General features: G+C 44.1%; 1 protein-coding gene across 1 annotated transcript in view; it reads left to right on the top strand.

Annotated features, from left to right (window-relative positions):
* The window catches only part of LOC129693452 (ribosomal protein S6 kinase alpha-2-like), a 104,164-nt gene that overhangs the window by 46,570 nt on the left and 30,819 nt on the right, over positions 1-26,775 (top strand). Inside the window, exons 8-10 of the mRNA XM_055630267.1 lie at positions 14,875-14,945; positions 18,557-18,645; positions 20,760-20,824. Coding sequence (XP_055486242.1) covers positions 14,875-14,945; positions 18,557-18,645; positions 20,760-20,824 — 225 coding nt within the window. The remainder of the gene's footprint in view (positions 1-14,874; positions 14,946-18,556; positions 18,646-20,759; positions 20,825-26,775) is intronic.

The raw sequence follows: 26,775 nt of genomic DNA, 5'->3' as shown, positions 1-26,775 counted from the left end.
ATGATTACATTGAATAGATGTCAAACCCAAAATATCTGCTAAAGTTATTAAGCAGTTTGAAAGCCAGATATCAATTGGTTGCACAAGACGGAATCACCAGTAACCTATGTATGTGACTTAGGAACCAGATTAGAGGCAGCAGCGATAGATGCCTACACGCTGGAAGGGGGAATTTCTGCTTTGCCTTCCTCCCTTCTGCCTCATCAGATGGGCACTTCACAATACAGATGGGATCTGTCTCCGAGATATTGAACGTGCCCGACCGGCCTACACAGCCATGGTTCCCAGTTCATCACGACACAGTGGGTGAGTCACCTATGGATTTCCCTAGTGGACCATGGTTGCTGACTCAACCCAGTATCAGGCACAAGCCACCCATGCCAGGGAAACATCAAACTCCTGGGTACAGGTTTTGAATAGACCTTACCAGGGACTGGGATTATCCAAAGGAACCATTACCACCATGTCGGCATCCCTGCGAACAGTCACTAAAAGCTAACATGGGTAAAATACTGCCACGACGCAGGGACAACATACCGAACTATTCAACCACTGACGTATTGGAATTCCTGGAACATCTACACCATGACTAAAAGGTGAGTTACAGTGCCGTAAATACAGCATGGAGCGCCTTATCTGCTTATCTAAAACAGCATGTCAGCAGAGCATGGGATCCCATCCACTGAAGGTAAACTTATGAAGGGCAACTATAATATAAGCCCCAAACACCCAGGTATATACCCATGTATGGGATATTGGTGTGATATTGACATATCTCAGAGAATGGCACCAGCCAGATCCCTCAGCTTGCTTAATCTATATTTAAAAAACGCTCATGCTTGTGGCTCTCGTACACGCTCAAGATTCCAGTCACTCCATAAACTAGACTGGATAACATGGTGATTACCCCAGACGCATCACGTTCATATTTAGGTCTGGTAAAATCTAACTCGCAGGTATATGGGTTAGGCGAGATTATGAGTTCGGCACGAACTAGTAGGGTCGAGATCGCCTGTGTTTTCCGTGCTGTAGTCGTTATATGGCTATATGGACCAGGAACGCCCAATTCACTGGTGGGATTCATGGCCTACCCACCAGAGTCCAGGTTGAGTGTGGTGACCCATCTACTACTATATATAGACACAACCCACAATCTTAGAGGGAGATGAAAGCCTATGGGTCAACCACAGTAACCCAAGACGGGGTATGAGCCAAACCACTCCAAGGTGGCTCAAACAGGTACTGAAAGCTGCCGGAATAGATAATAATACATTTAATCCCATTCCACTAGGGCAGCATTGGTATCAGCGGCTGAACGAATGGACATCCCGGTTGACCACATTTTCAATACAGCAGAATGGTCAAGGGAACGGCGTTCAGAACATTTTTTATTATAAACCGTTGATAAACCTGATTTAATTGCAGGAGAATATTACAAACTGCAATATTAATTTAAGCTCAGAGGAGCTCTTTTATGTTGTTATTGTTAACAAATACCTTTCTGTTTCTTTTGAAAGCAGAGCCACTGGTTGATTACGATAACACTTCCTCCCTCATAAACTTCGGCAGTGAGTGAAATAAAAACTGTTACACGGTTTGAAATCACAGACCTTTGAAGTCTTCACGGAATCACTCACGTGACTCCGAAGTAAAATAGTGAGATTAAACGAGTACTTACCAGTATGAAGTTTGATCTGTATTTTATGAGGAGTTACGGTGAGGGATTAAGTGCCCACCGCTCCCACCCTCATTATATAGATCAAACTAATAAACTGATGTCTCGTGATCTTTACTATCTTACTTCAAATATTGTGTCTATTCTGTGATTTCACACCGCTGCTTCGAAGTATGCCGCATGCGCAGTAGAGCTGGGTTCTTCACGTAATACCTCACCGTAACTCCTCATAAAATACAGATCAAACTTCATACTGGTAAGTACTCGTTTAATCTTACTGTTCTTTGCTACACAAGGCTATGGAGGCCAATTAAATGTATATTTTTAAAGCAGAGATAGATAGATCCTTGATTAGTATGGGTATCAGAGGTTATGGGGAGAAGGCAGGGAAATTGGGTTAGGTGGAAGAAATTGATCAGCTATGATTGAATGGCGGAGTAGACTTGATGGGGCGAATGGCCTAATTCGGCTCCGATCTCTTATGAACCTATGAAAACCCAACCACAGAAAGTGACAGAAGTCTAGCTCACCTCTCCAGGACAAGGGGTCACAGCTTACGGATAAGGGGGAAATCCTTTAAAACCGAGATGAGAAGAACTTTTTTCACACAGAGAGTGGTGAATCTCTGGAACTCTCTGCCACAGAGGGTAGTCGAGGCCAGTCCATTGGCTGGCAATCTTTGGCCCCTTTCGGCCATGGCTGACCATGGGTGTCTCCAGGGTGCTATTCCCTATATGGAGGACGCCTGTGTGTGACTTTGTTTAACGTGGGGAGACTGGTGCACAGACAGCCACCCCACGGTCCTTGACAGATCTGGGTCAGGGTCCAGTGGCATGGAGTCCAAGACGACCGGAGACCCTTTTCTGCTGCAGCCTTCATCCGGCTTCCCAGCCGTTGTGACGCTCCACTAAGGTCAGCCATCGTCCTCCGCCTGTTCCACCGTTGAGGTCTTGGTTGGATTGCTCTTTGTCAGAAACCTCCCCCTCGACCTTACCGCCATGGGTGGCCCTACCAGGAGCATAGCTCCAGACGGCATCTCTCTCAGGATCTCAGGTCCACACAAGCTTCTCCACCATGACAAGGTGACAATCCATGGAGAATGGCTGACAATGAAGTGGTGATAATGTCCCTACTGACATTTTAGTGTATAGCTTGTCACTTCGCAGTCTTACTACTAGTGGGCATGTATTATTTGACCATCAAGGCCCGGCAGTTGTCACAGCATCAGAAATATCACTGGGGAAACGCAAAGCTCTTCATTTTACCTCTGTACCTTATATGAACGGAAAGGCCTACTTTCAATATCTTTTCAATTAGTATAAAATACCAAATGTATCATGCATCACAGTGGTGCCATAATTGCAGTGCAGTCGAGAGTACTCGCGTTATTTGGAACAACAGAAACTCTCCTGAAATGAAATCTAGCAAGCCAGGGCTTAACTTAGAACGCCACCTTAAGTCAGAGGCTGAAGCACCTATTTGACATATCATGAAATGTCTGCAAGTCATCACTGTCAAAAACCAGTGTGAATATCCACCGTTCTGTAAATATTCTATTTTTAACCTGGCTCCACATGTCTTTAAATTCTCATTAAAATCTCTACAGAAATGCATGTTTTCTGGTGATTCGCATGTATCGTTATTTAATTTGTATTGTATTAGATAGGATATATTTAGAACGTGAACTTTAATTTCTTTTAAAATACGTGCGATATACTCATAGGGTGGGAGTCTGCATTCCAATGTTTGTGCTTCAAAGCTTGTGCATTGGAAGACATGCTATTTACTGCCTACTCACCAAGCTTATATCTAATAGAGTCCTGAACAGTCAGGAATCAGCACCACTCAATTTAATCTGACATGCACTTGGCAGTAGAGATATTACACAGCATGAGAGCAATTGACAGCACCTGCAATCTCATTTTCATGGTTCATTGCTCATAGCTATGTATAGAAAGGGCAACATGAGAGGCTGGCATTTAATGAATGGCAGTAAGAGGGCAGGAATATATCATTGTCATTATTGTTTGTAACTACCCAGTTATGTTACCTTACTCAGTGTTGTTAGATTTGGCAGATTGAATAGATTGAAATTTAATCAATGTTAAGGGATTTTTCAGAAAGGGAACAAAAAAACCTAACCTTGGACAGGATAGAATAAATTATTATAGAAGTGAAGAGAAAATATTCCTTTTGAACAAGTATTCTCCACATATCTTTGAACATTGCAAGATTTTATGAGCAGCACATTGGTGCAGCGGTAGAGTTGCTGCCATACAGCACTAGATCCCCGGGTTTGATGCTGACTACGGGCACTGTCTGTACTGAGTTTGTACGTTCTCCCTGTGACCACGTGGGTTTTCTCCGAGATTTTTAGTTTCCTCCCACCCTCCAAAGACGTACAGGTTTGTAGGTTAATTGGCTTGGTATGAATGTAAATTGTCTCTAGTGTGTGTAGGATAGTGTTAATGTGCGGGGGATCGCTGGTGGGTGCGGACTCGGTGGGCCGAAGGGCCTGTTTCAGCGCTGTACCTCTAAACTAAACTAAACTAAAGTTAGCAAATACCACTAGATGACCATGTAACCATATAACATATAACATATAACAATTACAGCACGGAAACAGGCCATCTCGGCCCTACAAGTCCATGCCGAACAACTTTTTTACCCTTAGTCCCACCTGCCTGCACTCATACCATAACCCTCCATTCCCTTCTCATCCATATGCCTATCCAATTTATTTTTAAATTATGCCAACGAACCTGCCGCCACCACTTCCACTGGAAGCTCATTCCACACCGCTACCACTCTCTGAGTAAAGAGGTTCCCCCTCATGTTACCCCTAAACTTCTGTCCCTTAATTCTGAAGTCATGTCCTCTTGTTTGAATCTTCCCTATTCTCAAAGGGAAAAGCTTGTCCACATCAACTCTGTCTATCCCTCTCATCATTTTAAAGACCTCTATCAAGTCCCCCCTTAACCTTCTGCGCTCCAGAGAATAAAGACCTAACTTATTCAACATGTGTAGTGGCATATTCTTTGTCATTTCCAGGATATATCTATTATCATTCAAAAATTGTTAAAGGTCAGCTGTTCCATATTACCAAATTATTTTTGATTCCACTTAACTATGAATGAATAAGTGGCCAAGATATAACCACTTTCATACTGATTAATTTTCTTCTTTCATGCCAACAGACCTTGATCCAAGAATAAAATGTTCTTGGCAAGCGAAGGTGAAGAGTGGAGTGGAGTGGGTATATTTTAGTTGTTAATTTTGCAAATTATTTCAGAGTTATTTTCACACTCAGCTGATTTAATCTGTTCCGAAATGTTACACAGGGAAAACCGAAGTGTAATTTTTTCAAGGGGTCAATTTGATGTTCTTACCTTATCTCAGAGATATAACCATATAATATAACAATTACAGCACGGAAACAGGCCATCTCGGTCCGTGCAGAACACTGATTCTCCCCTAGTCCCATTGCAGTGCAGAAACAGGCCCTTCGCTCCGCCGGGTCCACACCGACCAGCGATCCCGGCACAATAACACTTTCCTACGCAGACGACAATTTGCACTTATACCAAATCAATTAACCTACAAACCTGTACGTCTTTGTAATGTGGGAGGAAACTTGAGATCTCGGAGAAAACCCACGCAGGTCACGGGGAGAACGTACAAACTCTGTACCGACAGCACCCGTAGTCGAGATGGACCTGGGTCTCTGACATTGCAAGCGCTGTAAGGCAGCAACTCTACCGCTGCACCACAATACCACCTTATGTTATGATTTTGAAATGTAAACTTTGAAACCTGAACAATAGCTAATTATACAACACTACAAAGCTCATTTTAGAGATAGAGAACTTTAGACTGGGGCTTCAAATTATCAGCCACCCAGTCCGACAAGGGAAACTGTTGAACATAAAAGAAGAGAAACTGCAAAACTTTGTTACAGCTGCAGAAACATGGAGAGTGGAGGATGTTTCGGAAGCGCATGCCTTATTTTTGTGTTCTTAAAGAAGGTGTTCAGTTCTGGGCACCATGTTATAAGAAAGATGTTGTCAAGCTGGAAAGGGTTCAGAGAAGATTTACGAGGATGTTGCCAGGACTAGAGGGTCTGAGCTACAGGGAGAGGTTGAGGAAGCTGGGTCTCTATTCCTTGGAGCGCAGGAGGATGAGGAGTAATCTAATAGAGGTGTAGATCGGGTAGATGCACAGTCTCTTGCCCAGAGTAGGGGCATCGAGGACCAGAGGACATAGGTTCAAGGTGAAGGGAAAAAGATTTAATAGGAATCTGAGAGGTAACATTTTCACACAAAGGGTGGTGGGTGTGTGGAACGAGCTGCCAGAGGAGGTAGTTGAGGCAGGGACTATCCCAACATTTAAGAAACATTTAGACGGATACATGGATAGGACAGATTTGGAGGGAAATGGACCAAATGCGGGCAGGTGGGACTGGGACATGGTGGCCGTTGTGGGCATGTTCGGCCAAAGGGCCTGTTTCCACACTGCATGACTCTAATAAATGTAATCTAAGTTTGAATGCAGAGAATATGTTCTTTTCAGATGGTTGGTCACTTGTGTGATCATTTTACATTAGTAAAAACAATCCTTTTCATTTCCTGTATAGTTGTTTTAGATTTGCCACTTTGCACCTCGTTGCCCAAGAGATATGGTGCACACTTACAATACTTGGAGCACTGGTCCTGCCAGCTTACAATTGCTTGAATCATGTAAGGTCATGTACATGAACAAGCATCTGGGGGAGCGGTGTGTGGATTTTCCAGTTGCTATGGAGCTGTAGGCATCTGCTGCCGTGTGGAAACCTGGCTCCCAGCCACATTTCCGACATGAGCTGTTTAGGTTACGAATAGTTTTTAGGAAAAAAAGGCACAAAGTTTAATTTTATTTATATTATTGTCCTGTGTACTGAGGTACAGTGAAATGCTTTTGTTCCGTGCTATCCAGTCAGCAGAAAGACAATACATGATTACAATCGATCTACTGTTTTTACAGTGTGTAGATACATGATAAGGGAATAACGTGTCGTGCAAGGTAATCTGAGGGTAAATAGTAGTTCAGCACTGCTCTTTGGTTGTTGTAGAATGGTTCAGTTGCCTGATAACAGCTGGGATGAAACTGTCCCTGAATCTGGAGGTGTGCGTTTTTACACTTCTATACCTTTTGCCAGAAATGGGAGTGGCCCGGTTGGGACTCATCCTTGATGATGCTGCTGGCCTTGCCGAGGCAGCATGAGGTATATATGGAGTCAATGGAAGGGAGGTTGGTTTGTGTGATGGTCTGGGCTGCGTTCATAATTTGCTGCAATTTCTTGCGGTCTTGGATGGATCTGTTCCCAAACCAAGCTGTTATGCATCCTGATAAAATGCTTTCTATGATGCATCTGTAGAAGTTGGAGTTACTCAGCAGGTCAGGCAGTATCACACCGTGCAACATCACAGTGAGGTTGAACAGGCTAGGACTTTATTCCTTGGAGCACAGGAGGTTGAGGGGAGGTTATAAAATCATGAGGGGGATAGGTGATGAGGGACTTCGTAGGTGATGTTTCAGGTTAGGACCTTTCTTCAGACTGATTGTCAGGGGGGAAAGAAAGCTGGGAGAGAGGAGGGATAGGACAAGGGATATGAGGGATAGGATTGATAGGACCTGTCTGGCAGGTGATAGATATTTCGCTTGGGCAACTTTCAACCCAGTGGTATGAGTATTGATTTCTCCAACTTCAAGTAACCTCTGCATTCCGAGTCATAACCTCCGGGTCATAGAGCCATTGCGTTATGGAACCAGGCCCTTTGGCCCAGTTTGCCTTAGCCGACAGATACCAATCCATGTTAATCACATCTACCCACATTTGGCCATATCCCTCTAAACCTTTCCCATCCATATACCTGTCCAAGTGCCTTTTAAATATTGTTATAGTACTTGCCTCAGCTACCACCTCTGGCAGCTTGCCTTAAACCTTCTTCAAGCCCAAAGCTGAGCTGCCAGGATCAGCCTGAGACTGCCAGTGCCTCTTCCCAAGGCCATGGTGAACGGCTGGGAAAAGCTTGCAATCGCCATGCTCTCTCCCCCCCTCTCCCCACTTTGAGACTAGGACTGAGCTGCCGGGACAACTCCTGATGACAAGGGACAGCGCCCCCATGTCTTTCTTGTCACTGTAAACAAAACATATCATGTGAGTTCACCCTACTGCAAATGCCAGTGTGATCACTATTGAACCTGGCATCATAACCAATGCCACATTATCTTGAATTGTTAATAACTTTGTTTTGTAACTAATGTAACTAACTTTCCTCATTTGTTAGACACAAAATGCTGGAGTAACTCAGCGGGACAGGCAGCATCTCTGGATAGAAGGAATGGGTGATGTTTCGGGTCGAGACCCTTCTTCAAACTCGTCATTTCCTCAGATGCTGCCTGAGTTTCCGAATATTTCCAGCATTTTATGTTTTTGTTTCAGAAATCCAGCTTCTGCCTTTTAAAACATGTTGATTTAACTTGTGCATGCTACCTGAGCAAAATTGATTGAATAGAGAAAGAATATGGAATAGGGAAGCAGCTTTTCCTTACCATTGAAGTTTACATGAGGCAGGTAGAGGAAACAGCAGACAATAATTTTAAGCTGGGCTGCAGAAAGGAAATGTATACTATGATATAGTTGGGATCACGGAGACATGGCTCCAGGGTGACCAAGGCTGGGAGCTGAACATCCAGGGATATTCAATATTCAGGAGGGATAGACAGAAAGGGAAAGGAGGTGGGGTAGCGTTGCTGGTTAGAGAGCAGATTAACGCAATAGAAAGGAAGGACATTAGCTTTGAGGATGTGGAATTGGTATGGGTAGAGCTGCGAAACACTAAGGGGCAGAAAACGCTGGTGGGTGTTGTGTACAGGCCACCTAACAGTAGTAGTGGAGTTGGAGATGGCATCAAACAGGAAATTAGAAATGCGTGCAACAAAGGTAAAACAGTTATAATGGGTGACTTCAATCTACATATAGATTGGGTGAATCAAATTGGCAGGGGTGCTGAGGAAGAGGATTTCTTGGAATGTATGCGGGATAGTTTTCTAAACCAACATGTAGAGGAACCAATGAGAGAGCAGGCTATTCTAGACTGGGTATTGAGTAATGAGGAAGGGTTAGTTAGCAGTCTTGTTGTGCGTGGCCCCTTGGGCAAGAGTGACCATAATATGGTTGAGTTCTTCATTAGGATGGAGAGTGACATTGTTAATTCAGAAACAAGGGTCCTGAACTTAAAGAAAGGTAACTTTGAGGGTATGAGACGTGAATTGGCCTAGATAGACTGGCGATTGATTCTTAATGGGTTGACGGTGGATATGCAATGGAAGGAATTTAAAAACTGCATGGATGAACTACAACAATTGTTCATTCCAATTTTGAAAAAAAATAAATCAGGGAAGGTAGTACATCCGTGGATAACAAGGGAAATCAGGGATAGTATCAAAACAAAAGATGAAGCATACAAATTAGCCAGAAAAAGCAGCCTACCAGAGGAATTGGGAGAAATTCAGAGACCAGCAGAGGAGGAAAAAGGGCTTAATTAGGAAAGGGAAAATAGATTATGAAAGAAAACTGGCAGGGAACATAAAAACTGACTGCAAAAGCTTTTATAGATATGTGAAGAGAAAAAAATTAGTTAAAACAAATGTAGGTCCCTTGCAGTCAGAAACAGGTGAATTGATCATGGGGAACAAGGACATAGCAGACCAATTGAATAACTACTTTGGTTCTGTCTTCACTAAGGAAGACATAAATAATCTGCCGGAAATAGCAGGGGACCGGGGGTCAAATGAGATGGAGGAACTGAGTGAAATCCAGGTTAGCCGGGAAGTGGTGTTAGGTAAATTGAATGGATTAAAGGCTGATAAATCCCCAGGGCCAGATAGGCTGCATCCCAGAGTACTTAAGGAAGTAGCCCCAGAAATAGTGGATGCATTAGTGATAATTTTTCAAAAGTCTTTGGATTCTGGAGTAGTTCCTGAGGATTGGAGGGTAGCTAATGTAACACCACTTTTTAAAAAGGGAGGGAGAGAGAAAACGGGGAATTACAGACTAGTTAGTCTAACGTCGGTAGTGGGGAAACTGCTAGAATCAGTAATTAAAGATGGGATAGCAGCACATTTGGAAAGTGGTGAAATCATTGGACAAAGTCAGCATGGATTTATGAAGGGTAAATCATGTCTGACGAATCTTATAGAATTTTTCGAGGATGTAACTACGAGTGGATAAGGGAGAACCAGTGGATGTGTTATATCTGGACTTTCAGAAGGCTTTCGACAAGGTCCCACATAAGAGATTAGTATACCATATAACCATATAACCATATAACAATTACAGCACGGAAACAGGCCATCTCGACCCTTCTAGTCCGTGCCGAACACGTATTCTCCCCTAGTCCCATATACCTGCGCTCAGACCATAACCCTCCATTCCTTTCTCGTCCATATAACTATCCAATTTATTTTTAAATGATAAAAACGAACCACCTTCACTGGAAGCTCATTCCACACAGCCACCACTGCCTGAGTAAAGAAGTTCCCCCTCATGTTACCCCTAAACTTCTGTCCCTTAATTCTCAAGTCATAACCCCTTGTTTGCACCTTCCCTCCTCTCAGTGGGAAAGCTTATCCACGTCAACTCTGTCTATCCCTCTCATCATTTTAAAGACCTCTATCAAATCCCCCCTTAAACTTCTGCGCTCCAAAGAATAAAGCCCTAACTTGTTCAACCTTTCTCTGTAACTTAGTTGCTGAAACCCAGGCAACATTCTAGTAAATCTCCTCTGTACTCTCTCTATTTTGTTGACATCCTTCCTATAATTAGGCGACCAAAATTGTACCCCATACTCCAGAATTGACCTCACCAATGCCTTGTACAATTTTAACATTACATCCCAACTTCTATACTCAATGCTCTGATTTATAAAGGCCAGCACACCAAAAGCTTTCTTTACCACCCTATCTACATGAGATTCCACTTTCAGGGAACTGTGCACAGTTATTCCCAGATCCCTCCGTCCACCTGCATTCTTCAATTCCCTACCATTTACCATGTACGTCTTATTTTGATTTGTCCTGCCAAGATGTAGCACCTCACACTTATCAGCATTAAACTCCATCTGCCATCTTTCAGCCCACTCTTCCAACTGGCATAAATCTCTCAGTAGACTTTGAAAATCTACTTAATTATCCACAACCCCTCCTATCTTAGTATCATCTGCATACTTACTAATCCAATTTACCACACCATCATTGATGTACATGACAAGTGGACCCAACACAGATCCCTGTGGCACCCCACTAGTCACTGGCCTCCAACCTGACAAACAACCATCCACCATTACTCTCTGGCATCTCCCATTCAGCCACTGTTGAATCCATCTTGCTACTACACGATTAATACCCTACCATTGAACCATCTTAACCAACCTTCCATGAGGAACCTTGTCAAAGGCCTTACTGAAGTCCATATATACAACATCCACTGCTTTACCCTCATCAATTTCCCGAGTAACCTCTTCAAAAATTTCAAGAAGATTAGTCAAACATGACCTTCCAGGCACAAATCCATGTTGACTGTTCCTAATCAGACCCTGTTTATCCAGATGCTTATATATATTATCTCTAAGTATCCTTTCCATTAATTTGCCCACCACTGATGTCAAACTAACAGGTCTATAATTGCTAGATTTACTCTTGGACCCCTTTTTAAACAATGGAACACCATGCGCAGTACGCCAATCCTCCGGCACTATACAAAACTTAAAGCACACGGTATTGGGGGTTCAGTATTGATGTGGATAGAGAACTGGCTGGCGGACAGGAAGCAAAGAGTAGGAGTAGACGGGTCATTTTCACAATGGCAGGCAGTGACTACCGCAAGTACCGCAAGGCTCAGTTCTGGGACCCCAGCTATTTACGATATATATTAATGATTTGTATGAGGGAATTGAATGCAACGTCTCCAAGTTTGCGGATGACACGAAGCTGGGGGGCAGTGTTAGCTGTGAGGAGGATGCTAGGAGACTGCAGGGTGACTTGGATAGGCTGGGTGAGTGGGCAAATGTTTGTCAGATGCAGTATAATGTGGAGATGCAGTATAATGTGGATAAATGTGAGGTTATCCACTTTGGTGGCAAAACAGGAAAGTAGATTATTATCTGAATGGTGGCCGATTAGGAAAGGGGGAGATGCAATGAGACCTGGGTGTCATGGTACACCAGTCATTAAAAGTAGGCATGCAGGTGCAGCAGGCAGTGAAGAAGGCGAATGGTATGTTAGCATTCATAGCAAAAGGATTTTAGTATAGGAGCAGGGAGGTTCTACTGCAGTTGTACAGGGTCTTGGTGAGACCACACCTGGAGTATTGCGTACAGTTTTGGTCTCATAATTTGAGGAAAGACATTCTTGCCATAGAGGGAGTACAGAGAAGGTTCACCAGACTGATTCCTGGGATGTCAGGACTTTCATATGAAGAAAGACTGGATAGACTCGGTTTGTACTCGCTAGAATGTAGAAGATTGAGGGGGGATCTTATAGAAACTTACAAAATTCTTAAGGGGTTGGACAGGCTAGATGCAGGAAGATTGTTCCTGATGTTGAGGAAGTCCAGAACAAGGGGTCACAGTTTAAGGAAAAGGGGGAAATCTTTTAGGACCGAGATGAGGAAAACTTTTTTCACACAGAGTGGTGAATCTCTGGAATTCTCTGCCACAGAAGGTAGTTGAGGCCAGTTCATTGGCTATATTTAAGAGGGAGTTAGATGTGGCCCTTGTGGCTAAAGGGATCAGGGGGTATGGAGAGAAGGCAGGTACAGGATACTGAGTTGGATGATCAGCCATGATCATATTGAATGGCGGTGCAGGCTCGAAGGGCCGAATGGCCTACTCCTGCACCTATTTTTCTACGTTCTATGTTTCTATGTTTCTATAGGAAGGAACTGCAGCTGCTGGTTTACACCGAAGATAGACACAAAATGCCGGAGTAACTCAGCAGGACAGGCAGTATCTCGGGATAGAAGGAATGGGCGATGTTTCGGGTGAGACTGAGAGTCAGGGGAGGGGGTGACTAGAGATATGTGGAAGGGTAATATGTGAAAAACGGCAGATCAAAGCAGATGATGATCACGCAAATGTAGAATGGATTATTTTTGGCTGAGGGGAAGGTGACAATGAGGCAAACAATCAGCAAAATTAATCAGGAGGACAGTGGAACTGGTCAGAGAATTAGGGTGGGGGAGGGATGGAGAGAGAGTGAAAGCAAGGTTTACTTGAAGTTAGAGAAGTCCATGTTCATACCAGCTGCCCAAGCCAAATAAGAGGTACTGTTCCTCCAAGATGTGTCGGGCCTCATTCTGAAATGCAAATTGGGACTGTAGGTACCACAAGCCCATTTGATCACTGACTCCACAGAGAACCATGCATGAAATTTCTCATCCACCGTGGCGACCCATATCTCTCTGAGGATAGCTGACCAACTCTTAAGAGCTGTAATGAGTTGTGACTAATGAAAGGACATGGTCTTAATTCATGCAACTAGTTGATATCTTGTTCTAAATACTTCAGTTATCAATGGCTTCTGGTTGTCAGTATAAATTACTTATGAACCAGTACAGGGGAATGCAGTCTGTCAACACCATATCCATTGAACATGTTGACTAAAGTAATTATAGGGTCTGTTCACCTTTTATGTTTGACATTGTCACATTTGATCAGCATGCAGTGAGCACAAACAGAAGATAATTTAAGGAAGGCACCACAATCAAGCAATTCATATTGCATTATAATGGCTTTGCCATTACATCCAGTCCTATTAAATAACTTGGAAAAAGATCCCTAAAGTAACTCTAAAATGAAACAAGAATAATCAAATTGTAACAACGTGATTTAGTTTAGTTGAAAGATACAGCGTGGATACAGGACCTTCGGCCCACCGAGTCTGCACTGACTAGCGATTCCCGCACATTAACACTATCCTACACACACACTAGGTATAATCTTATATCAAGCCAATTAACCTACAAATCTGTACGTCTTTGGAGTGTGGGAGGAAACCAGAGCATTCGGAGAAAACCCACGCAGTCACAGGGAGAATGTACAAACTCTGTGCAGACAATACCCATAGTCGGGATCGAACCCGTGTCTCCGGCGCTGCAAACGCTGCAAGGCCGTAACGCTGAGTTAGTTACTCCAGCATTTCGTGTCTGTCTTCAAACTAAAGGGCACTGGTCCACACCTAGATTGGTGGCCAAAAAGCCAAACCATCGGTAATTTAAGACCTGAACACTAATATTTTTTCATGATTTTCATACAGTTTGATTGAAAGGATAACTGTTTGTTAGTATTATTCATAACTTTACCCAATTGTTGAAACAAGGATGCTGGTTTACAAACAAAATAGACACAAATTGTTTAGTTTAGTTATGTTTAGTTTAGAGATACAACATGGAAATAGGCCCTTTGGTCAACTTTATCCACACCGACCAATGATCACCTGTACACCAGTTCTATTCTACACACTGGGAACAATTTGCAGAAGCCAATTAACCTACAAAAATGCACATCTTTGGAATGTGGGAGGAAACCGGAGCATCCGGAAAAAACCCGGATACTCCACGGGGAGAATGTACAAACTCTGTACAGACAGCACCCATAATCAGGATTGAACCTGAGTCCCTGGCACTCTAAGGCAGCAACTGCACCATTCTACTAACTCAGCAGGTCAGGCAGCATCTTTGGAGAACAAGGATAAGTCAAGTCAAGTCAACTTTATTTGTCGCATACACATACAAGATGTACAGCGAAATGAAAGTGGCAATGCCTGCGGGATTGTGCAAAACAACAGAACAGAACAGAACATGGTTCTGTTAGATGTTTGACCCTCTGAGTTACTTCAGCACTTTGTCATTTTTTACATCCATTTTTAATGCATTAGGAGGCAAAGAGGGAGGAAGCCAGACAGAGATACATACATTTAAAAGTACAAACTAGACTGAATATGACAATCGAACAGGATATGTTGTTCGGTAGAGGTCTTCACATTGTCAATGACTGGGTCACTTTTTTTGAATGACCAAGTAAAATATGGTGATCATGCAGGCAGCGTTATATGAGCTTGGCTGATGTCGTTAACATATTTATTTTATTTTTATTGCCTAGTTTGAAATGTTGACGGGGTCATTGCCTTTCCAAGGCAAGGACAGAAAGGAAACCATGGCATTAATCCTCAAGTAAGTTATTCTTGTAAAACCGTAAGATTTATCACCGTTTAATAAAAGTAAACACCAGTGCATTTTGCAGCAGAACTTCTGATGCTTGGAGATAAAGGACAATCTTCAATAATTCACCAATTACATGATATTATAGCTGAACTAAACGTTCCATTTTCCTTGCTGATGTATAATGAGAAGCAATGGTGCTTTTAACCAAGTTGTCGTACGAGTGTAGTAATCTAGGTGCATTATGGGGCTGTGTCACATGGTTTGCATTCCCTTGCCACTGAATGTCCATATGTATGTACGAAAACCTGCTCGTCCACTTAATCAGTCACAGAGTGATACAGTGTGGACACCGGCCCTTCAGCCCAACTTGCCTACAATGGCCAAAATGTCCCAGCTACACTGCCTGCATATCCCTCTAAACCTGTCCAATGCATGTATCTGTCCAACTGTTTCTTAAACGTTGGGATAGTCCCTGCATCAACTACCTCCTCTGGCAGCTTGTTCCATACATCCACCACCCTGTGTATGAAAAAATTACCCCTCAGATTCCTACTCTTTTCCCTTTTATCTTAAACCTATGTCCTCTGGTCCTCGATTCACCTACTCTGGGCAAGAGATTCTGTGCATCTACTCGATCTATTCCTCTCAAGATTTTGTACACCGCTATAAGATCACCCCTCATCCTTCTGCGCTCCAAGGAATAGAGGCCCAGCCTACTCAAACTCTCCCTACAGCTCAGGCCCTTGAGTCCTAGCACCGTCCTTGTAAATCTTCTCGGTACCCTTTCCAGCATGACAACATAGAAACATAGAAACATAGAAATTAGGTGCAGGAGTAGGTCATTCGGCCCTTCGAGCCTGCACCGCCATTCAATATGATCATGGCTGATCATCCAACTCAGTATCCCGTACCTGCCTTCCCTCCATACCCCTCTGATCCCCTTAGGGCCACATCTATCTTCCTCTTAAATATAGCCAATGAAATGGCCTCAACTACCCTCTGTGGCAGAGAGTTGCAGAGATTCACCACTCTCTGTGTGAAAAAAGTTCTCCTCATCTCGGTTTTAAAGGATTTCCCCCTTATCCTTAAGCTGTGACCCCTTGTCCTGGACTTCCCCAACATCGGGAACAATCTTCCTGCATCTAGCCTGCCCAACCCCTTAAGAATTTTGTAAGGTTCTATAAGATCCCCTCTCAATCTCCTAAATTCTAAATTCTAAACATCTTTCCTATAACACGTTGCCCAACTACTCAATACCAATATCACTTCACATGTAAGAGAGATGTGTGCATGGCATCTTTTCTGCTTAACTTTTTGCACCAAGCAGTGCCCTGCACAACTTGGGGAGATCATTTGCTTTGATGCCAACAGTTATATCTGGATGTACTTGATATTTCCTGGGAAATCAAATATCTGGTTTTCCCAATGGTTTAAACCAGCCTTCTCTGCATGTTTCCTTGCTCACAGGGTTAAACCTGGTGCAATCTCAACTGTCCCCATTCAAGCAGCGACTAGGAAGAAAGATATTTCTCTTCTTACTTTAGTTAAGTGAATTTTGACATTTTAAATGGACTCTTAATGCATATGTTTTCTGGTGTCTTGTTCCACCTGTGATGTGCATTTATGTATGTCAGGAATTTGAACAGGCTTTCACTGCACCCCGCTAATAATATTGGGTATGAGAGGTGTGAGTGTGGTTAAGGGCACTGGCTGCCATAGCTGTTGGCAAGCTGAAAGGCTGAGAGGATGCCCCTCCCTAGTGGGAGAGTCTAGCCTCAGAATTAAAGGACGTTCCTTCAGGAAGGAGAAGAGGAGGAATTTCTTTAGTCAGAGGGTGGTGAATCTGTGGAATTCTTTGCCACAGGAGGCTGTGGAGGCAAAGTCAGTGGATATTTCTAAGGCAGAGATAGATAGATTCTTCATTAGTATGGGTCAGGGGTTATGTGGAGAAGGCAGGAGAATGGGGTCAGGAGGGAGAGATAGATCAGCCATGTTTGAATGGCGGAGTAGACTTGATAGGCCGAATGGCCTAATTCTGCTCGTATCACTTGTGACTTATGACCTGATGACCTGTTCTGTGGGTGCAACAGCCTTTGTTGAGCCAACTGTGCCACACTGAGGTGCTGGAAACCGACTCCCAGTAACAGACTGGGTCAGAGCCTCTTCTGGGCCACACAGACCACACACAGGGGCATGCAGCCAGCATTTTAAGTTGGGAAAGAGTTGTCTAATTATCTGAAAAGGTGAATTAATTGCCTCAGATCTATTTTGAAAAGAGGCAGTAAATCGAGATTGAGCTCGTCCACTCAATTACGGGCCGAATCACTTAATTGTGACTGTTATAAAAACCATATAGAGAGTTTAAGCTTTCTCTATTCATGCTACACAAAAGGAAATGATTATCAGTATTAATAAAAGACTGTAACTCTTTAATTTTCCATAACTTCACGAGATTCCTGTAAAAGCATTTGGAATTTTCATGCATTTTATAGTTTATTCTCTAGTTTCCCAGACAATGTTTAATGCATAACAAGATACACTGAGATGGGTGTTTAGGCAAATAAAGAATTTATGTTATGATGTCCAAAGTGAATGGGGAACTTGTCTGACTTTTGGTGAATTAGTAAGACAAACCTGCAATATCTGAAATATGAAATCTGGCCAGTCATCAGACAGCTGATTTTGGCTGGGGTATCGATGTAACAATACAATTTAACATTCTTGGCTGAGGAAGAAAGTTAGTTCCAGAGTTCCTGGTCCTGATTATTAACTGGTAATCCCTCCTTGAGAGAGGTCCAAAGACATATGGGTTTGTAGTTCGATTGGCTTGGTATAAATGTCAAATTGTCCCCAGTGTGTGTAGGGTAGTGCTAATGTGCAGGGATCACTGGTCAGTAGGGACTCGTGGGCTGAAGGGCCTCCTTCCACACTGTATCCCTAAACTAAAAAATGAAAGTATTAAATAAGTACAGAATATCATTCACTTGGATTGGCCACTGTGACTCATCAGCAGGTTGCCAGTACCTTTCTTGGATCTCAGTTGTCAAATGGTTGTTTAGCAGAAATCATAAGATCATAAGTGATAGTTGAATTAGGCCATTCTGCCCATCTAGTCTACTCTGCCATTCAATCATGGCTGATCTATCTCTCCCTCCTAACCCCATTCTCCTGCCTTCTCCCCATAACCCCTAACACCTGTACTAATCAAGAATCTATCTACCTCTGCCTTAAATATATCCACTGACTTTGCCTCCATTGCCTTCAGTGGCAAAGAATTCCGCAGATTCACCACCCTCTGACTAAAGAAATTCCTGCTCTTCTCCTTCTTAAAAGAACATCCTTTAATTCTGAGGCTATGGCCTCTAGTCCTAGACTCTCCCACTAGTGGAAACATCCTCTCCACATTCATTCTATCCGAGCCTTTCACTGTTCTGCAAGCTTCAATGAGGTCCCCCCTCAAATATCAGTGGGGACCACCCCTTGGCAAGACTGTTTTCAGGAGAGGGATTGAAAGATAAGGAATGGAAGGGAAATAAGAGAGAAATACACTGCTCCACATTACTTTAAGATAATTCTGATTGATTTAATAACTGAAAATATCTGTTGTGTTTATCTTCTAGAGCCAAACTGGGAATGCCACAATTCTTAAGCCCAGAAGCCCAAAGCCTTTTGAGAGCACTTTTCAAGCGGAATCCTTGCAACAGACTAGGTAGATATGGTTTACAGCTTCCTCACCAATTGTATTGCCGGCTATACGTGCAGATACTACATTTGATCATTTTCATTACCCGACGTCAGGTTAGTTTTAGAGATACAGCATGGTTTACTTTAAAGATACAGTGTGGAAACAGGCCCACCGAGTCCGCACCAATCAGCGATCTCTGCACATTAACGCTACTAGGGACATTAACACACTAGGGATGATTTACATTACAAACCAAGTCAATTGACCGACAAACCTGTACGTCTTTAGAAAGTGGGGGGAAACCGAAGATCTCGGAGAAAACCCACGCAGAACATACAAACTCCGTACCGACAGCATCCAGATTGAAGCGGGTCTCTTGCACTGTAAAGCAGTAGCTCTATCGCTACGCCACCATGCCGCCCTTAATCTAAATGTTATTTTTCAAGGGAACTGCTCATTTGATAATAAAGAATACTATAGTTAACACACGTGAGGACCGTGAAACAAATTAATTGGTATATTTTGACTTGGTTCTGTTTCTCATCTCTTCCAATTTGTAAGATTTTTTTCTGCTGCTTTGTTAAATTGTCATGTTATTGTCTTTTAATCATTTTACGCACGTCAATATTATTATGGAGAAGACATATAACAATTTACAGCACGGAAACAGGCCATCTCGACCCTTCTAGTCCGTGCCGAACACATAATCTCCCCTAGTCCCATATACCTGCGCTCAGACCATAACCCTCCATTCCCTTCCCATCCATATAACTATCCAATTTATTTTTAAATGATAAAATGAACCTGCCTCCACCACCTTCACTGGAAGCTCATTCCACACAGCTACCACTCTCTGAGTAACGAAGTTCCCCCTCATGTTACCACTAAACTTCTGTCCCTTAATTCTCAAGTCACATCCCCTTGTTTGAATCTTCCCTCCTCTCAGTGGGAAAAGCTTATCCACGTCAACTCTGTCTATCCCTCTCATCATTTTAAATACCTCTATCAAGTCCCCCCTTAACCTTCTGTGCTCCAAAGAATAAAGCCCTAACTTGTTCAACCTTTCTCTGTAACTTAGTTGCTGAAACCCAGGCAACATTCTAGTAAATCTCCTCTGTACTCTCTCTACATCATATCAATTTACAATGTAACTACGTTTAATCTAAACCATGCACAAAGATTTGCTGGTTTTATACCAAGAAAATAAATAATTGCATATGTGATATAAGCTTTCAGTTCAGTCGCATTACCATACGGGGCAGTAGATGTGTACAGACACAAAATGCTGGAGTGAGACGGGCAGCCTCTCTAGATGGAGGGATTAGATGATGTTTTGCATTGAGACCCTCCTTAGACATAGACATAGAAACATCGAAAATAGGTACAGGAGTAGGCCATTCAGCCTCGAGCCAGCACTGCCATTCAATATGATCATGGCTGATCATCCAAAATCAAGTACCCCATTCTTGCTTTCTCTCCATATCCCTTGATTCCTCAGACTAAGAGTCAGGGGAGAGGGAAACGAGAGGTAATGAACAATGGGTATTCTCACAGCTTTTTAAGAAAGGTTTAGATGACCATTTGTAAAACCATGATATGGAAGTCCACAGATCGAGAACTCTGAAATGTGAAGAATGGTCTCGACCCCAAACATCACCAGTTCCATCCCTTCAGTGATGTTGCCTGTCCCGCTGAGTTCCTCCAGCATTTTTGTGTCTATCTTCAATGGGATTGCATGGATAGCGCACCAAAATGCTGGAGCAACTCAGCGGGACAGGCAGCATCTTTGGAGAGAAGGAATGGGTGACGTTTTGGGAGGGTCCCGCCCTGAAATGTCACCCATTCCTTCTCTCCAGAGATGCTGCCTGTCCCGCTGAGTTACTCCTGCATTTTGTGTCTACGTTCGATTTCAACCAGCATCTGCAGTTCTTTCTTACACATTTTGTCCGCTCCACTGCAAAATCTCCTCAAGCCCCAGACATGGTGGGCCAGACAGTGTGAGCACCTTGATTCCAAGTCCCAATTATATACATTTCAGTTGGTGTTCTGCATATTATCGATCAAGATGTTGCACTTTCTGAAACAATGATTTCCCAGAAGCATTGATTCCTTAGTTTGTGTTTTATATTGGTTTAAAGGTGCCGGATCTGATGGAGTTGAGGAGATAAAACGCCACAGTTACTTTGGAACTATAGACTGGAACGTAAGTGCCTTACTATCATTCTGAAGTCCAGCGTGTTAATTTTTTCTATAGTCAATGAGATTCAACATGAATGTGATTTATTGTTCCTAATCTCCTGCAAGACATTCCCACCGCTTTATCAACACCAGGTGGAAGGGGGCAGGGAAAGGGGAAAGGGATTGTGGGATAAATGGATGCATATCCGGGTGGATATCCAGCACTGGGACAGGAAGGGGTTGGTCAATTACCCCAAATTGGAGAATCCAGTGTTCATACCATTGGGCTGTAAGCTACACAAGCGGAATATCAGGCACTGTTTCTCCAGTTTGCACGTGGCCTCACTCTTGAAATTGAAGAGGCTGAGGTCAGAATGGTCAGGGACGGACAGCGAAATGGAGCTGAAATGGTTATTATCTGTAGATCTAGTGGGCCTGCGGGACCGTGCAAGTGTTCACGCCTAGTTCACGCTGGGTCTTGTCGATGTAAAGGAGGCCCATATCAGGTGCACTAAATGCAGCAGATGAGGTCAAGTCAAGTCAAGTCAAGTTTATTTGTCACATACACATACGAGATGTGCAGTGAAATGAAAGTGGCAATGCTCACGGACTTTTGTGCAAAAGACAAACAACAAAACAACCAAACAAATTATAAACACAATCATAACACACATATTCTTTTACATAATAAATGATGGAAGGAAAAACGTTCAGTAGAGTTAGTCCCTGGTGAGATAGGTGTTTACAGTCCATATAACCATATAACCATATAACAATTACAGCACGGAAACAGGCCATCTCGACCCTTCTAGTCCGTGCCGAACACATAATCTCCCCTAGTCCCATATACCTGCGCTCAGACAATAACCCTCCATTCCCTTCCCATCCATATAACTATCCAATTTATTTTTAAATGATAAAAACGAACCTGCCTCAACCACCTTCACTGGAAGCTCATTCCACACAGCTACCACTCTCTGAGTAAAGAAGTTCCCCCTCATGTTACCCCTAAACTTCAGTCCCTTAATTCTCATGTCATGTCCCCTTGTTTGAATCTTCCCTACTCTCAGTGTGAAAAGCTTTTCCACGTCCACTCTGTCTATCCCTCTCATCTTTTTAAAAACCTCTATCAAGTCCCCCCTTAACCTTCTGCGCTCCAAAGAATAAAGCCCTAACTTATTCAACCTTTCTCTGTAACTTAGTTGCTGAAACCCAGGCAACATTCTAGCAAATCTCCTCTGTACTCTCTCTATTTTGTTGACATCCTTCCTATAATTAGGCGACCAAAATTGTACACCATACTCCAGAATTGGCCTCACCAATGCCTTGTATTGCCAAAGTCCGAATTGCCTCTGGGAAGAAACTCCTTCTCAACCTCTCCGTTCTCACCGCATGGCAACGGAGGCGTTAAAGGAGGCGCCTGTGAACATCTGTCTCACATGCAAAGGCTTCTGCGGTCCCGAGATGGATGTGAGCGAGGAGGTGTAGGGACATGTTTACACCTCCTGTAGTTGCAAAGAGAAATACGTGGAGCGGGGGAGGTTGAGTGGGAATGCATGTATGAACCAAGGTGTGGATGAGGGAGTTGTCTCTGTGGAAGGTGAAGAGGGGTAGGGTATATCCACACCTCACATTCCCCTTGGGTAGTTTACAATCCAACATTGAATACTCTAATTTTTGGTAACTAATCAAGAAGCCTCGTGGTTGCCTTCCCCGAAATAACAATGATCTATTCTACATTTTCCGTGAGCTTGGTCCGCTTTGATCTCTCGTGTTCACACCTTGCCCTTCCATATCTCTGTGTCTCCCTCTCACCTGACTCAGTCTAAAGAATGGTCTCGGCCCGAAACGTCACCCATTCCTTCTATCCAAAGATGCTGCCTGACTTGCTGAGTTGCTCCAGCATTTTGTGTCTACCCTCTCCCCCCCCCCCCTCCTCTCTTCACTGTGCCCCTCCTTGATGTGTACACATTTTCCCCCACATTCCAGCCCCACCTTGCTCTTCCCTCATCCCCTTCCACCAAATCCCATTCTCTGGCTTCACAGTTCACGCCTTTCCTCTCCTAATGCCTTTTGTCCTTTCCTCCGTGACCTTTGCCAACCATTGAATTGAATGGAATTGAATGGAATGCTATTTATTGTCATTCAAACCTAGGTTTGAACAAAATTACATTTACTACAGTTTTTTACATTACAAAAAAACCCAAGACCCACACTTAACACAGTTTACATAAACATCCATCACAGTGAGTCTCCAACACCTCCTCACTGTGATGGAAGGCAAAGTCTTATCTCTTCCCTTTATTCTTCACCCGCGGTCCAACTGCAGCGTTGAGACGAACTGGGGCTCCGGTGTTAAAGCCCCCGCTTGGTAGGATGGTAAGTCCTGTGGCCATTTAGCCACACACCGGGTGATGTTAGGTCCCAGCTCCGTGTCCTTTAAACCCCTCGGATCAAGCAGACCAACCAGCGGTCCAGCAGTCCAACTGCAGCGTCTAGGGGAACTGGGGCTCCGATGTTAGAGCCCCCGGTGACGATAGTAAGTCCCCGTGGCCACTAACCCGCACCGGGCGATGTTAGGCCACGCTCCGTGTCCTTTCAACCCCGCGATTCCAGCGGGAGAAGTTGCCGTTGCGGGAGCTCCGAAAAGCCGTCTCCCCCCCAGGGCCCTGGAGCTCCCGATGTTCCTGTCCACCGGGCCTGCAGCTGGAGCTTCCGAAGCTCTGAAGTTGGGTCGCAGCCGTGCGCCACCACAGCTCTCCCCGCTCTGAAGACGGCCAGCTTTGCGTTGTCAGGTCCGCAGGCTCCGCGACTGGAGCCCTCAGGTTGGTCCCGGCCGGAGTCCGCCGACGGCTCCTCAGTGTTAGGCCCAACGACACGGAGACCCGACAGGGAAAAAGTTGTGTCTCCGTACAGAGAAGAGACTAAACGGTTTCCCCCACATCCCCCCCTCCACCCCCCACATATACACAGCTAAAAAATAATAAAAACTAATCTCAAAACATACATTTAACAAGACAAAAATAAAAAAAGACGGACGACTGTAGTCGAGCCACTGCCGTTAGGCGCTGCCATCAACCAAGTGGCAAATCAAATCCCTCTCACCTACAGTATATCCACCAGCCTTCAACCCACTTCCAGCTTTCTCCCTCCAACCACAATCACAAGAAGGGTCTCAACTCTAAATGTTGCCTATTCATGTCTTCCGGTGATGCTGCCTGACCCGCTGAGTTACTCCAGCACTTTGTGTCTCATCTTGTAAACCAGCATCTACAATCCCTTGTGTCTACAGTATTTTTAGATACCTAATCACTATAGTAACTTTCCAAATGTTCACTCAGTGTTTTCATAAATGCTTTATTAAGTCAGTAGTGCATTTGTTAACTTTCTCAATGACAGTTTGCATATTCGTTGTAATTGTTTTCAATGCGGATATATTCACAATGTTGTGTTTATCTATACAAAAGTTAACTCTTGTGGGATTTGGTCATCTGAAATTAAAACAGAATTTCCTGGAATGTCAGGAGGTCAGTTATCATCTGCAGATAGAGAACCACAGCTAATCTCACGACAAGTTCAGATACAGGAAAGGGGAGCAGAGGAAAGAGAAAGCCCTAGCTTGTATTGCTGGAGTTTAGAAGAATGAGACAGGACATACAATACAATACAATACAATACCGTGCGTTGTCGGGACGACCAACGTCGCAGCGGCCTCTGCAGTCTGTCTGTCTTTTTTTAATTTTTTGTCCTGTTGAGTGTATAGTTTGTGGTGTTTTTATTTTACTGTGTATGTGTGTGCGGGGGCGGGGGGGGGGGGGGGGGGGGGGGGTGGGTGGGGGAAACTTTTAGATCTCTTCCCTGTACGGGGACCCCGACCTTTTCCCTGTCGGGTCTCCGTTGCCGTTGGGGCCTAGCACCGTGGAGCGGCCTCCAACCGGAACGACAGCTCAAGTCACGGAGCCTGTGGAGCTGCGGACCTACCATCGTGGAGCTGGCCGGCTTCGGAGCGTGGAGAGTTTGGAGCGTGGAGAGCTGCGGTGGCGCGCTGCTGCGACCCGACTCTGGTGGATGGTGACACCGGGAGCTCGCGGGTCCCCGGTGGGAGACTGCTTGGTGGGGCACCGGCAACGGCGACTTCTCCCACTCGAATTGCGGGGTTGAGAGTGACCTGGAGCGGGGCCTTACACCGCCCGGCGCGGCTTTAAATGGCTGTGGGACTTGCTAGCGCCCGCCGGGGGCTTTGACTTTGACTTCGGGAGAGGAATGGAGAGCAGGGGAGAGACAAGACTTTGCCTTCCATCACAGTGAGGAGGAGATTCACTGTGATGGATGTTTGTGTAAATTGTGTTGGTGTGTGTCCTGGTTCTTTTCTTGTATATCTGCAGAAACCAAATTTTGTTTAAACTTCATGTGAGGTTCAAATGACAATAAACGGTATTGTGTTGTATTGTATTGTATTGTATTGTATTGGATTGGATAGAGAGCTGGTTGCAGACAGGATGCAAAGAGTAAGAATTAACAGGAACTTTTCAGAATGGCAGGCAGTGACTCAGTGACAAAAATGTCCATCCTCAAATTAGGAGACCTACATTGTGCACAATACTCCAGGTGCGGTCTCACCAAGGCCTGTACAACTGCAATAGGACCTCCTTGCTCCTAAACTCAAATCCTTTTCGGGTCGAGATCTGGAAGAAAGTTCTCCACTCAAAACGTCACCCATTCCTTCTCCCCTGAGATGCTGCCTGTCCCACTGAGTTTCTCCAGCATTTTGTGTCTATCTTTGGTGTAAACCAGCATCTGCAGTTCCTTCCTACACAAAAGTATAATTCCCATGGTTCTTCAGTGTCAGATTGTTGACTTCCACATTTAAGTTGTGTTTAGGAAGCTGCCTGTCCCGCTGAGTTACTCCAGCATGTTGAGACTATCTTTTGTGTAAACCAGCATCTGCAGTTCCTTCCTACACATTTAAATCTATACCCTCTGGTCTTTAACATTTCCACCTTGGGAAAATGATGTGTTTGTCCATCTATCTCTGCTTCTCATCATTTTAATCAATCAGGTCTCCCTCTCTGCCTAAATGCAGGAAAGGAGAGTGGTACTTGGATGGATGATCAGGCAGAAGAAAACAGGCATTATAAAAGCACCTTAAGATCCCCAACTAACTGGCTTGCGTCTCTCCCCTTTGTGGTCTACCGTTGATTTTTAGACAACCATGTCCCCTCTCAAGCGTCCGTTCTCATATGGAGAAAATGCTCGCAATTATAATTGCAACATTTAAAATAACAGTTACAATGTGTAGTGACAGTTTTTACAACGTCTCAAGTGGGGTACCGCAAGGCTCAGTACTGGGACCCCAGCTATTTACAATATATATTAATGATCTGGATGAGGGAATTGAAGGCAATATCTCCAAGTTTGCGGATGACACTAAGCTGGGGGGCAGTGTTATGTGTGAGGAGGATGCTAGGATACTGCAAGGTGACTTGGATAGGCTGGGTGAGTGGGAAAATGTTTGGCAGATGCAGTATAATGTGGATAAATGTGAGGTTATCCATTTTGGGTGGCAAAAACGGGAAAGCAGATTATTATCTAAACGGTGGCCGATTGGGAAAGGGGGAGATGCAGCGAGACCTGGGTGTCATGGTACACCAGTCATTGAAGGTAGGCATGCAGGTGCAGCAGGCAGTAAAGAAAGCGAATGGCATGTTGGCTTTCATAGCAAGAGGATTTGAGTATAGGAGCAGGGAGGTTCTACTGCAGTTGTATAGGGTCTTGGTGAGACCACACCTGGAGTATTGCGTGCAGTTTTGGTCTCCAAATCTGAGGAAGGACATTATTGCCATAGAGGGAGTGCAGAGAAGGTTCACCAGACTGATTCCTGGGATGTCAGGACTGTCTTATGAAGAAAGACTGGATAGACTTGGTTTATACTCTCTAGAGTTTAGGAGATTGAGAGGGGATCTTATAGAAACTTAC

The sequence above is a fragment of the Leucoraja erinacea genome, unplaced genomic scaffold, assembly GCF_028641065.1.
Source record: "Leucoraja erinacea ecotype New England unplaced genomic scaffold, Leri_hhj_1 Leri_300S, whole genome shotgun sequence".
Classification (NCBI taxonomy): domain Eukaryota; kingdom Metazoa; phylum Chordata; class Chondrichthyes; order Rajiformes; family Rajidae; genus Leucoraja; species Leucoraja erinaceus.
This window is presented reverse-complemented; position numbering and strand designations above follow the sequence as displayed.